The 14,854-nt window shown below is 35.6% G+C and overlaps 1 protein-coding gene across 1 annotated transcript in view; it reads left to right on the top strand.

The window, feature by feature from the left end:
- Positions 1–14,854, top strand: part of LOC109086004 (alpha-catulin-like) — a 54,484-nt gene that overhangs the window by 25,449 nt on the left and 14,181 nt on the right. The window contains exons 2-5 of the mRNA XM_042776925.1: positions 1,333–1,522; positions 6,932–7,119; positions 10,122–10,241; positions 14,003–14,092. Of these exons, the coding sequence (XP_042632859.1) occupies positions 1,333–1,522; positions 6,932–7,119; positions 10,122–10,241; positions 14,003–14,092 (588 nt within the window). The remainder of the gene's footprint in view (positions 1–1,332; positions 1,523–6,931; positions 7,120–10,121; positions 10,242–14,002; positions 14,093–14,854) is intronic.

Here is a 14,854-nt window from a genome sequence, read left to right as displayed (position 1 = left end):
GAAATAATTGCTGCTGAGTAGAAGTGAAGTGAAGTGACATACATCCAAGTATGGAGACCCATACTTAGAATTCGTGCTCTGCATTTAACCCATCCAAAGTGCACACACACGTGAACACACACCCGGAGCAGTGGGCAGCCATTTATGCTGCGGCGCCCGGGGGAGCAGTTAGGGGTTCGGTGCCTTGCAAGGGCACCTCAGTCGTGGTATTGCTGGCCCGAGACTCGAACCCACAACCTTAGGGTTAGGAGTCAAACTCTCTATCCATTAGGCCACAACTTCCCCCAAGTAGGAGAAATATATCACTGATTATGTGCAGTTGTAAGCTAAAATTCCAAATATTGGGAAGGACATTATTTGCATACTTCTTCTAAAAGCATTCTTATCAGTGAAGAGTTTTTTTTACTTGTCATATTGCTGTTGACTGGTTGACAGTAGCACATGTAGGCTGCTGTTTGCTCCATGCGGCCTGTTTTAGAGTATTATTCTCAGGCACTTGTGTTGTCCATGCCTCCCTGCTGTTGTACTCCAATTAAATGTTTCCTTTAGCAGGCCACCTGCCATTACTCATCAGCAGGAGGTGAGGGATCTCAGCTCTTGAATGCGGAAATTGTAAAGAGCTCTGAGTAAATGATTGATGAAGTCAATCCTGACACAGACAGAAGAGCGTAGCTGTGATTGTGTCTGAAAGCACGATAGTGTGTGACGTTAAACGTATGTTGATGAAGAGGATAGGAGGAGGGTGCCGTTCTCACCTCTCTTCTGGCCACTTACTTTCATTCGTGTACTCTTTGTTATCCTCTTCTCTCTCCATTGTACAGGCATTGTACACTGCCATTTAAAAGTTTGGGGTCAGTTTTTTTTTTTTTAAAGAGATTATTCAGCAAGGAAACATTAGAATTAAAAAAAAAGTAAATAAATACATCCATCCTATTTTATTAACAAAAAAATTAAATTAAAATTAAAATTAACTAAAAATAATCATATTTCCACAAAAAAACATTTAGCAGCCCAGCTGTTTTAAACAATAGTAATAAAAAGATCACCAAATCAGAATCTTAGAATGATTTCTGAAGGATCATGTGACACAGAAGACTGGAGTAATTTCTGATGAAAATTCAGATTTTCAGATTCTGATATTTTACAATACAACATTACTTCAATCAAATAAAATAAACCCAGCCTTGCATAACAAAATCATACTAAAAACAAAAAAAATACAAACAACACCAAACCTAAACATGTAATCCACAATGCAAAGACTACTTATGTTCTTTTGTGTTGAATTATCTATACGTTTTGCTAAACAGTGCCTTGTTTGCCTCATTCCAGATTACCACACTGATCAATCACAAAGACAAGCTCAAGAAGACAGAGAAGACCTTACGGGCCGTCCAGAGAGTAGGGCAGGCGGTCAGTGTTGCAGTTGGCCGCTTCGTGGCGGTGGGTGAAGCCATTGCAGCAGAGAATGAAGACTTGAAGGACGAGATGGGACTGGCTTGCTTTGAGGCCCGGAGAGCAGGTTGGTCTGACACTACTCAACTGGAAGAGCAATGACACATAAGCAGTTTTCCTGGGTAGAGTTACCAGGCAACAAGGAGCAGGAAATGGACAGCTGGGTTAAACATAGTGGAACTTGTCAACAAGCGCAGAATTGCCTGTCAGGGTTGTACACCATGCAAAATTGATTTTAAATTCTTTTCAAATTTAATTTGATTGATGTAGCATGCAGGAGTTGCATTTCAAGTTGAATTTAAGGAAGTATAATTAAAATGGAATGAAATTCAGAGACATTCATATAACTGCCGTAAGTGTATTTTTTAATAATACTTGTATTTTTTCTGTATAATCATAAACATATCATACACATAACAGATGAGGTACTCCAAGAAACATTAGATCATATAATCAATCATTGAAATATTGTTCAAAGTTTTTACAATTTTCAGTAGCCATTACTTCTTGTGTCACATGATCTGTCAGAAATGTTGAAAACAGTTGCCGTTTAATATTTTTTGTGGAAACTGTGATAGTTTTTTTTCCAGGATTCTTTGAAATGGGAATTTTTCGTAACATTATAAATGTCTTCACTGACACTTTTGATCAATTTAAAGCATCCTTGCTGAATAAAGGTATTAAAAAATTCACTGACCTCAAACTTTTGTATAAGTAGTGTATAATCCTCAAAATGGAGACAAACAACATGAAACAAGCCTGTGAGCAAGCGTAAACCTTATCATTTTTATATTTCATATAAAAACTGTGTTGGACTAATTAAATTCCAGTCTATCCAAATCAGCTTATCATTATGTGGGATAGAGCCTATTGAAAAATCAACTGCCAACTGTGATAAAAAGTTATTCTATCAACTTTTATTATAAGCTGAAATTAATATACATGGTTTAAATGAATATGCACAATTTAATATATTAAAAGCCTATAATTTGATTAAAGACCTCATAAACTGCCTTTGTTTATTTTGTATTGTGCTCTATGGTCCACTTATAATGTTATCAAAATTTTTCCATCAAAAACATCATAATTTAGAAGTAATAGGCTATTTTCTGTCCTTTTTGGACCCCCTTATCAGAATTCTCTGTTTGAATAAGTGTGGTCTTTGGCAACACTATTACATCTAGTGGCATATTCCACAACCTGTCTTTTTATAAGCTGTTTTTAGACTGATGAGAAAGTTTTGAGTTCTGAAACTTACAGGATGTTTTTATAGTACAATGACCTCTTATATTTCAAAGGATCAATGGAATTTTGATTTCTCAGCTCCTGACCCCTTTAAAATGGGGTTTTCACAACCAGATGGTTGCAGCAGTTTTGAGATGGGACCTAGAGCAGTATTTCCTAGGCTTTTTTTCTTTGTGCTATGCTTGAATCTGTTGGGGTGTGTGAAAGAGTGCTGCAGCTTCTCTCCTATTTAACTCTCCTCGTTCCATCTGTCTCTGAAGAGTTTGCCTAAAAATACCCCACAAATGTGCATTTCCGTATCTCTTGTTTGTGATGAAGTGTTGCTGTGCTTGCTTTTGGAATAACCAACACAAGCACAAAGAGATTCGATCTGTTCTGACGGTTTAAATAGGTTTACAATGGCAAGCAGCTGCAGTTATGAAATAAATAAATTTAATATGAGATGACATCTGTGAGGCTTTGCATAAAAACTAGACGATTCTGAGAATGATTTATTTCTGCATTAACTTATTTAATAAACTAATACCCTGGAATTTAATGCACTGTAAAAAAAATATTTTTTGAAGTTGTTAATAAAACAAAGATTATTGAGAAACATCACAAGAAAATATTATTTGAGGGAAAATTGTTTCAAAGTGAATTATACACATTTTGTTTTCATTGTGTAGAGATCTCTTAATTTCAAGTGTATTCTTTTGTCAAACCTAAAAATTTTGATACATTTCTTTGAAATAAATGTTGCTTAATCTTGTATTTTATCATATAATGCTATGAATTGATACACTTTTAAGTGTGGCTTAGAGTCCAAATTATTATTATTTTTTTGCATGAATGTATATTTAGTAGCAAAACAAGCACTGTGTTGATCAAATGTGACTGTCTCAAAGACTCAAAGTGTGTTGTGGTTTACATTTGTCCCTCCGGTCTGAAATAATAGGAGCTCTGTGCTGCATCTATAAATACAGATAATTGGTGGTCCATCCTACCTCCCTTCTCATACCTCCCAGGGCAACAACACCGGAATTAGACTGGCTTCAAGTTAGTTATCAGACTCCCCACAGTGTTTGAATGCTCACCCACACATTTAATCCTCCTGATTATTACACGGGCCATCCATGTGAGACGTAACGTAGACTCATTTCAGGGGAAGAAGTCAGATGTTATGGAGTGGTGAAATCGTTCTTTTGTTTATAGAATAACTAAACTAGTTCAGCTGAGGTATGAGAGCACATCGTCTGAAGGAGATGAAAGAGAGCTTTCATTGAAAAGGAGAAGCCCTTATTTGAGAAATGACCTGTGACTCTGTGTGTAACCGCAAATGTGACACAGTGGCCTGCGTGTCTTTAAATCCATGAGTATATTAAATTACTAAGATATTATATCACCATCACAACATCACAAATTATCAACAACAATAAGTATCGAGAATGATTCTTTTCGATTTTAAATCTAACTTAATATCAAACAATAAACAATACAAACAACAGATTAAATTTCTTCAACTATGGGCCCTTTTGGCCCTTAGTGTTTTTGGAAATAAAATTAAATATCATTATATATACATTTTTTTTAATTGTTTATTAACAATTTCCAAAAGAAACAACAGATTAAACATTTTTTTAATCTGAATGCCTTTTTTTTTTACTGACTCCTTTGTCTTATCACAACTAGCATTCAAATTTTATACAATTAAATAATATTTTCTTACTTCTGCACAATTGGAAATTACAGCTTGATTAGAGTTCACGCAATAAAAATACTATCAACATATAACAACCTATAATAACCTTAATATTTTTTATTAGCAAAACAAAATGAATTGATTTATTAAATTAAATAAACTAATTAAAAAAAAAATGATTATAATGAATTCTTCATGTATATTTCACTCTTTTAAATTATTATAGTTTTAAAAATATATCCTTCTGATGGATTTTTAAGACTGAACATCTGGGCCGGGATCAAGGGTAAAACAAAATCTATGCAAAGAAGACATTTGAAAAGCAAAATAAGTGATAAAGACATTTTAATGTGATCTTAATATAACAAAAAAAAAGGAAAATCTGTTAGTTTGAATAATAATCAATCCCTGGCATATAAAAGTATTTTTAGTTAAAACAAAGTTGAATGTTTTCTTAACCTGAAGGTTGGGAACTCTAGATAAAGTTTTGCTGAGAATGCATTATTTTCTCTTTGTCTTGCTTCTCAGGGACCTCTCGGCCTGACAGGTGCTTTTGAGCTACATTTCGATATTATAGTACTTTAATTTAAGTGCATTCAGAAGGAGCAGATGCATGCTGATATCTCAATGTTTCACCCTCTATGCAAGTCGAACGCCTGAGGCTGTGTCTCTTAAAGCAGGAAACTCTCTGAAAGGAGCTGGCTGAAAATGCCAGCCACTCAGGACAGCGCCTCGTCTCTGATGCCGCTCAAGAGATTCGGCTATAAGCTTCCACAAAGACTCTGCTTCAAAGCTCAGGAAAGAAACAGAGGCAGCAAACAAACAATCGCCTCCAGAAACAAGAATGTTTTAGTATGGCTGCTGCTAAACAAGAGACGAAAACCAACAAAGCATGAAATGTGGGCATTGTGCCCAGTCAGATGACTACTGATAGGTGTGCACAAACTGGCAAAGTAATTTGGCCCACGATAAAGCGTTCTGCACAAGGCACCTTGATTGTTAAAACCACTTTGAGAGTCAACAAAGAAAAGCTGTCGGATGCAATCAAGACAGTGTCTTCAGATGGACAAATGTGTCATTGAAATTCTACCTGTATTTTTCACCCTCTTTCTCCTTTCACTTTTGAATGTACCAGTCTTTCCGTCTCTTAGAATAACACTGCTTTATTGAGACACGAGGCAGGGAATTGCACTCATCAAGTGTCCTTTCAGCACATTCCAACTGGGACATGACACGCCAGCCATGCTATACCTGCCCAAAAATAAGCCAGCATATAGTATTTGTGTCTAGACAGGGTTGTGTGCTAGTGAAAGTGAGATGTTTATTGATGTTTTAAAAAAGTGACCACCATGAGTGATGGACTGCTTTGTAATTAATCAAATGGTGTCTGTCTTAATGTCTTAATGTGCTGTGAGGTTGAATGAACTTATTGAAATGGCATATTTTTGGTTCTTGTTGGTTTATCTATAAGTGTTTGTTTTGAGGGAGGAGAAGACATGTTATGTTGTATTACATGATCTGAAGTGTTTCTCACAGGGCAGTTTCAGTGCTAGTGAGGATTTATTTAGAGTTGCCTCAATGACAATCATACATTTTAAAGTGTCTAAATACTTTTTGTTGCCTATTCTAGCTATATTTTGGGGACGAAAGAAAAAATGTATAAATAATCTAAATAAAACAGAAACAAACTAACTTTATGGTGTCTCAAAAGGAAAAATGCTTCATAAAAGTTTATTTTTTATTCTAAAATGTATAGTTTTTTTAACTGTGGTTTGGGTTAGTGTTGTTATTATAACTTTGAACTTTCTATTCAAGAAAGAATCATAAAAATAAGTATTTAACATTATAATAATAAGTAATATAGCAAATTAGCATATAAGAATGATTTCTGAAGTATCAGAGTAATAGCTGCTAAAAATTCAGCTGTACCATCACAGGAATAAATTACATTTTAAAGTGTATTAAAAAGGAAAACGGTTATTTGAATTGATAATAATATTTTACAGTATTACTGTTAGATTTTTTGATCAAATAAATGCAAAGAGACTAAACCATGAAATATATATAAATATTATTATTCTTTTTTTTTTTTTTAAGAAGAAGAAGAAGAAGAAAATGTAAGTGATCTTGCATATGGAAAATTTCCTGTCATAATTCTAGCATTTTCTGAAGGTTTTAAAGGGCATTTTTATGTGGTTGCCAAAGTGTTTTCTTAGTGTTTTTTGTAGTTACTTACAAGACCTGGGTGGTTTCCATATGGGTGCTTACTTGTCAGTAAGTAAGTAAAGCCCACCCTCAAGTCTCAATAATATAAAGGAGAATATATAACATTCTTAGTTCAGTTAAGGATCTTATCTTCAAGGCAGAAATCTTAAGTCTGAGCACTCAGAGGAGTAATAGCACATCTCATCTCAACAATCCATATGATTTGTGGCATCATTCAGTCCATAATGGGATGAGTTACATGCTGAAGTTTAATTAGGGGTTTGGACACTTTAACAACAATATCTGGTTATTGCATCTAAATATGTTCTGCTTTTTCTTCTGCAGGCACTGCCATAGCTCAGCTGACGGATGTGTCCAGTCTGGAGCAGTGTGAGGGTGATGGGCGCAGCACGGTGTTTAGTGACAGGACTGGCATGGTGAAAGCTGCTCGCATGCTGCTCTCCTCTGTTACCAAAGTCCTGGTGCTTGCAGACTGCATCGTTATCAAACAGATCATAAGCTCTCGCAACAAAGTACGTGTTGTCTGCTGGGTCCAAGTACTTGTGCACTCAAGCACTCAAAATGGCACTCATCTGTTCCTGTCAAGTACAAGAGTACACAGGCGCACACACAGGATGCTCGTTGCTCTAAGATGCTATCGCTGGATGGCCACATATTTAGAGTCCTCCTCCTTTGGAGATAATTGAAGAGGCACGGCATAGGATAAAGTAGGAGGCCTGTCTGTGTGTGCGCCAGTTTGTGCTCTCAGATTTGGAGCTAATCAGTGGGCAGCGCCAGTTTGGAGCTAATTTGGAGCTAATCAGTTAAATGCGAGTTTGGACGGCCAGGCAACAGAATAGCTCTCCATTAGAGAGAAACACAATTGAATTTGTCCCTGACCATGCCTGATAACGCCCACTCCTAACTAGCTAACCGCAAATAGAGGCTTCTCTTATCAATTTTCTCCAATGCTAGTGTCTCGGACTGCTTCCGCTGAGCCTGTCGGTACATACAAGAGTTTTCGTTCCTACACATACTAACACTTTGCTCTTTAAGCACAGTTTCTGCGTGTGTGACTCAGCATGTATGATCACTACTAATAAGTAACTTAAACATGGTATGGGGGTTTAAGAATTTAAGACTTTTCTATTGTTTTATGTGTGTATATATATATATATATATATATATATATATATATATATATATATATATATATATATATATAACTATTGTAACTGTTGTAGCTATTGAAATACTTAAAAGTACACCTGTATGTTGCAGTTGTCCAACAAAAATGTTTAATTTATTTTTAGAATAATGATAATAATAATCAGCAATTTTTTCACACACGCGCACACACACACACAAACACTTACAACAATTTTAGTATATTTTATTTTTTAAATGAAAAATTAATTAATTTTTGATTTTGCAAAAAGAGCTAGGTATGACACTTTCTCATTTCAGAACATAAAAAAATGTTGGAAATCATGTTGCCATGTGAAAGTAAAATCACAATATATCTGATTTGATATATATAAATTATTTTTCTATACACTGAGATTAAATGGAGTAATTTTTTCTTCTTTTTTTAGTCACTTGCTTCTCAGATCTCTAGTAATTTAAAGACTTTTGGAAGAGATCTCATCAGCTTCACACACTGTGCTCATATTTGCCACAGTGGCTCTATGCTCTTACTGTATATCAACAGTTGTCTCAGTTGAGTCTGTTTTTATTTCTTAGTGAGATAAAGATTCCTAAATAAAACACATCTTACGAAAGCAACCTTTATGCAATACATTTTTTTTTCTCAGGGCTGTAGCTGAGAAAGACATGGGCTTTATGTATGTGTGCATGTGCTGGTTACCTTGGAGCAGCTGGAGAGAGTCAGCACTTTTCAGGAATTTGTCCAAATCTTCAGCCAGTTTGGGAACGAGATGGTAGAGTTTGCCCATCTCACGGGAGACAGACAGAATGTAAGTGGCCTCAGATACACACACACACACACACACACACACACACACACACACACACACACACACACACACACACACACACACACACACACACATCCCCCTGCTAACCTTCCATCTTTCCCTCACTTTGCAGATAATCAAACACAGATAAGGACACTTCTTGTAACAGATGTGTAAAGCCCGTGCAGATTTATATGTCGGATGAGGGGAGAAGGGGAAGATAATGGAGGGATTTTAGTTATAAGAACTGAACTGTGCTACACACTGCAGTTTCAATCAGTAGTTCTCAAACCCCACTGATAAAAACCTTTGGGGTAAGACCGCAGTGCAGAGCAGATAAGATGCTATCGCTGGATGGCCACATATTTAGAGTCCTCCTCCTTTGGAGATAATTGAAGAGGCACGGCATAGGATAAAGTAGGAGGCCTGTCTTAACATTCATGTCGGTGAGATGAGGAAGTGGGCAGATTTGGAGCTAATCATGTTCAGTTAGTGATGTTTGGACGGCCAGGCAACAGAACAGCTCTCCATTAGAGAGAAACACAATTGAATTTGTCCCTGACCATCCATGATAACGCCCACTCCTAACTAGCTAACCACAAATAGAGGCTTCCCTTATCAATTTTCTCCAATGCTAGTGTCTCGGACTGCTTCCGCTGAGCCTGTCGGTACATACAAGAGTTTTCGTTCCTACACATACTAACACTTTGCTCTTTAAGCACAGTTTCTGCGTGTGTGACTCAGCATGTATGATCACTACTAATAAGTAACTTAAACATGGTATGGGGGTTTAAGAATTTAAGACTTTTTCTATTGTTTTATGTGTGTATATATATATATATATATATATATATATATATATATATATATATATATATATATATATATATATGAAACTATTGTAACTGTTGTAGCTATTGAAATACTTAAAAGTACACCTGTATGTTGCAGTTGTCCAACAAAAATGTTTAATTTATTTTTAGAATAATGATAATAATAATCAGCAATTTTTCACACACGCGCACACACACACAAACACTTACAACAATTTTAGTATATTTTATTTTTTAAATGAAAAATTAATAAATAATTCCAATTATTTAAAAATTAAAAACAAGTGGCCTTTTTTGATTTTGCAAAAAGAGCTAGGTATGACACTTTCTCATTTCAGAACATAAAAAAATGTTGGAAATCATGTTGCCATGTGAAAGTAAAATCACAATATATCTGATTTGATATATATAAATTATTTTTCTATACACTGAGATTAAATGGAGTAATTTTTTCTTCTTTTTTTAGTCACTGCTTCTCAGATCTCTAGTAATTTAAAGACTTTTGGAAGAGATCTCATCAGCTTCACACACTGTGCTCATATTTGCCACAGTGGCTCTATGCTCTTACTGTATATCAACAGTTGTCTCAGTTGAGTCTGTTTTTATTTCTTAGTGAGATAAAGATTCCTAAATAAAACACATCTTACGAAAGCAACCTTTATGCAATACATTTTTTTTTCTCAGGGCTGTAGCTGAGAAAGACATGGGCTTTATGTATGTGTGCAGGTGCTGGTTACCTTGGAGCAGCTGGAGAGAGTCAGCACTTTTCAGGAATTTGTCCAAATCTTCAGCCAGTTTGGGAACGAGATGGTAGAGTTTGCCCATCTCACAGGAGACAGACAGAATCACACAGACATCAGATACACACACACACACACACACACACACACACACACACACACACACACACACACACACACACACACACACACACACACACACACACATCCCCCTGCTAACCTTCCATCTTTCCCTCACTTTGCAGATAATCAAACACAGATAAGGACACTTCTTGTAACAGATGTGTAAAGCCCGTGCAGATTTATATGTCGGATGAGGGGAGAAGGGGAAGATAATGGAGGGATTTTAGTAATAAGAACTGAACTGTGCTACACACTGCAGTTTCAATCAGTAGTTCTCAAACCCCACTGATAAAAACCTTTGGGGTAAGACCGCAGTGCAGAGCAGATGGTTGGAGCGAAACATTTGTGGTGCTTATTAACAGGAATTCAAAATTTCTCATATCAGAGTGTGTTTGCAGTGCAGAAACATATGCAAGATCGAGGAATTGAACTGTGTTTATAAATAAATGCTAGAATTTTGTTCATTATCAGTTTTCTGATAATGCCTTCATATGGTCATGCTGGTTTTGCTGCTGGGTGGAGATTAGATATGGGTTTGTCAAAAGCTGATGCTGATATCTAGAGCAAAGGTTGTTAAACTGGGGTCTGCATGGGGCTGCTAATGGATCTGCTGAAACTGTGAGAGAAAAAGAAGTAAGGAACAGAAGGTTTTACTGTTTTAAGGGCCATTTGCAAGAACATGGTTTTTATTATGGGTTAAAGCGTCATGTCATACGAGGCGCTGCGAAAGAGGCAAACGCAATGGTAAAGCGTCGATGTAGCATCTTTACTTAGAAAAACAGTGGAATGGAAAATGTGTTCTATGTGGGAATAAGGACCCCTTATTCTACTTTCTGAAGACTGGAAATCTTCATTAATTGCTTTAATTGTGATTAATTTTAAAGAATAAAAACTACCTTTTAATTTAATCATATGGACCACCATAGTTTTTTAGTAATAATTGAAAACATTTTTTTTTCTTTTTTTGCAAATATTCTTAGAAATGTTTAGAAGTGTTAATGTCTTCTTTGTTGCTATGTAGTCTACACTTGTATGCTATACATTTTACAAATAAATTTGAAATTAATACATAAAATCTAACAGTCAGAATAAAAAATATAATCTAAAAAAAGGTAAAATGTATCTATATTTTTCAGATTCAAATGTATTTACATGTATAAAGGCCATTTATTTTATTTTGCAAACAACATATTGTCTTTATAATATTACATTTACTATTTTTCTCACAGAGTATAAAGGGTCTTTATACCCTTTATATGTGAAATATATATATATTGCACTGGTGCGTCTAACTTTTTTTTCAATCACATTGCATTTAACACCGCAGTTTTCTTAGATGCACCAGCACAAAAGTTAGGTGGACCCAAATTTTCGATCGCATTGCATTTAACACCGCAGTTTTACAAGTTCACTTTTTTTTAAATCACTGTCCATATAGGCAATATTGACTTGTAAATGATTAACTAACAATCTGGTCAACATAAAGTTCTTTATTTGAAGCATAATTCTACAAGAACTTACTGAAAAGGTGTTGGTGCTTAAAGTGCTTCACTGAGCTGAAATTCAAACTTAAAACATCTCAAGATAAATTAAATAAAAAGAAAATCTAAATTAAGTGTTTTAAGGGCTTCAAACTGAACATCTCATGGCTCAGTGTCTTATGGACTATCCTCCATTGCAGTCACATGCCCCTTGGATTGCCAACTCCTGTAGTTTGGCCTTCTTGATCTTTGGATTTGGCTAAACCAGCTGGCCACACTCTCTCTAGCAGCAAAATCTTGCAGACTTGGCCCCTCTACACTGATTCTTATCAGATCTTCCACTGTGTCTGAATGAAGGGATGCTCTAGAGTTTGATCTGAACAGCTAAACAGTCCCTAAACAGCTTGTACTACTGTCTCAGCTATTAAAATAGTTCAGTTTTGTATGTAATATCAAAGTGATTATATTTCATTACATTTTTTAAGTTAATTTAGAAAAACGTTTTGGAGCATTTTTTGTTTGTTAAATATAAGTTTTAGTTTTTTTTAAAAAGTAATGACCAAGCAGCCAGCATTAGACAGTAAGCCTATGTTTGATCAATTTAGCCTTCTAAAATCATCACGACTCGCCTAAAATAAAATCTATAGATATAAAAAAGTTCAAGCATATAACAATGTTTAAACGTTAGACCCAGATAAATGTGCGCAATATCCAATAGTTTGTGTGGAGACGCTTCAGGACATGGAGACGCCAGCGTGATCACTTGCATTTTTTTCAGTAGATACACCGTCATTTTTGCACATAAAGGTAAGAGTAATACATCATTCGTAACTGCAAATGGTGTTTCGTTTGGGTGCACTCACGATATCAAAAAAACGTAGTGCTTTTATAAAATAAAGAAAACAAACACATTGCGCTTTCTGCGTCTCGTCTTTAACAGGAGTACAAAAATGAACCGAAACTCAGTGAAAACATGCCTCACAGACATGATAAATATATCTATAGAAAGCTTTAAATGAATACTTAATGAAATAAAACAAATCGAAAACAAAAACTCTTTCATTATAATCATAATCAATAAAGATGCACTTCCCTCTAAAGGCGCGTCTGAGGAGATGGCGAGGCAAGATCAACAACTTCATCCTTGTGACACAAACTCAGAAAACACTAGTTTATTAGTAGCTAATTCAAATATCTCCTTACTCTTTCCCCCGTCACATTTATGGTAATTACTTTTGCCGGTGCTTTGCGGCCAGCTTGAGCCTATTGCGTGTATTTGAACGGAGAACTGTTCAGCTGCGCTGCTGCTGGCGGGACAATAAACACCGTCGAGCCGCTCTTGACAGTCTCCTGATCAATAGAGTATGTTGGGCTATGACCGATGTTGATTTACATTGGGGTCCAAAAGTCTGCTAACACTACTGTCAATCTCACTGTGGCCCAATATTGGCCGTCATGATTGCTCTATTACCCCATGAAACCAGCCACCATCAGAAACTGGTTTCATCTGATTTTTCCAGCAGTGCATGGTCGTTTCTCCTCCTAAGAGGAATATGAATATGAATGACACAGAGAACTGATAGGAAAGGCTGTCTCATTTCAGACAGGAAGCAACTGTATGTGTTTGATAATGTTTCACAAACACATCACGTTCCTATCTCTGCAGAGCTTTCCTGCTAATCTGCAGCTTCCATCTTTTCAGTTTTATTCAGAAGAACATAATAACAGATAATCACTTCTCCTTTTGTCAGCCATGGCTCCCAGCCGGGGAGAGAGAGATCAGGTTCCTCTCATTCTCTCCGTCATGCACACACACAGTCTGTCAGTCACAAATCCCTAATGCCTTATGGCGCGTCAAGTGAGCGCAGCTCTATTGAGTTATATTCCAGCTCGCTCAGTGTCAGTGGAAGGCATTATGTCAGTTCTATCTTTTCCAAGGTCCTATCTTTTACCCTTCCTTCTAAGCAAGACCTTGAAAAATGAACACTTGGAATGAATTCAGTTTTGCAGATCTCCTGACAGCCTGCATCAGATAGTTAAGATTCAAGTCAAGTGCACTTAAGATTCAGTCAAACGAGTTTCATAAGCAGTTCTTAACTGAACTAAATTGATCATACGGTGTAATTCAAACCTTGTTTGTGGCAAGCAAATTATTTATTTTCCCTATAAAGTCATCTGAGGTTAAACCTAAGCTAAGATTTCAGAATACTTGAGGCATTACGTGTTTTCTCATATTTGTCTTGTGGATTCTTGTTTTCTTCAGGATCTGAAGGATGAAAAGAAAAGAGCTCGGATGGCCGCTGCACGTGCTGTGCTGGAGAAATGCACCATGATGCTCCTCACAGCCTCTAAGGTAAGATTGTGGAAGAGAGTACCATCTGCTATCTAAACTAAAATGTTAATATCAAACGTTCTCACTCATGAAACACATATACGCATGTATTTGTGTGTAAAAATGTGTAAATGTGTTCATAGAGAAATAATGGTGCATCAAAAAAGTTTCAACTTAAAATGTCAATTTAGGAATAACTTATTTATGAAAAAATATCAGTTTTCACAAAATATTTTAAGCAGCACAGCTATTTTCAACATTGATAATGATGTTTCTTGAACAGCAAGTCAGTATATTAAAATGATTTCTGAAGGATCATGTGACAATGTGAGGACTGGAGTAACGATGCTGAAAATTCAGCTTTGTCATCGCTGGAATAAATTACAGTTTAAAATATATTAAAATAGAAAACTTATTTTATTTAGTAATAATATTTCACAATGTTACTGTTTTTATTGTATGTTTGATCAAATAAAATAATGCAATATTTATACACGTATATATATTGATATTTTGCATTAGAACCTTTCCTGCATGCATAAGTAAGAAAACTTGTACACAATTATTATTGAAGGAGAGCCATTATTTATGTTCACCTGAATTTGCACTCATAGAATATATAAAAGGATTCATCTGGTAGTCCAAGATTAGGCAGTGGCTCTATTTTCAGATATATTTATAGATTTTTTTTTTTTCATTTTGATTTTCTGTAGTAAGAGAAATAAGTTATTATGAGTAATTATTAAGTAGTAGTTATGTGAAAAGTGTTCTTCTGTTTTGGAA

The sequence above is a fragment of the Cyprinus carpio genome, chromosome A19, assembly GCF_018340385.1.
Source record: "Cyprinus carpio isolate SPL01 chromosome A19, ASM1834038v1, whole genome shotgun sequence".
Taxonomy (NCBI): Eukaryota; Metazoa; Chordata; class Actinopteri; order Cypriniformes; family Cyprinidae; genus Cyprinus; species Cyprinus carpio.
Note: the sequence above shows the minus strand (reverse complement) of the source record. Positions and strands in the feature narration are given on the sequence as shown.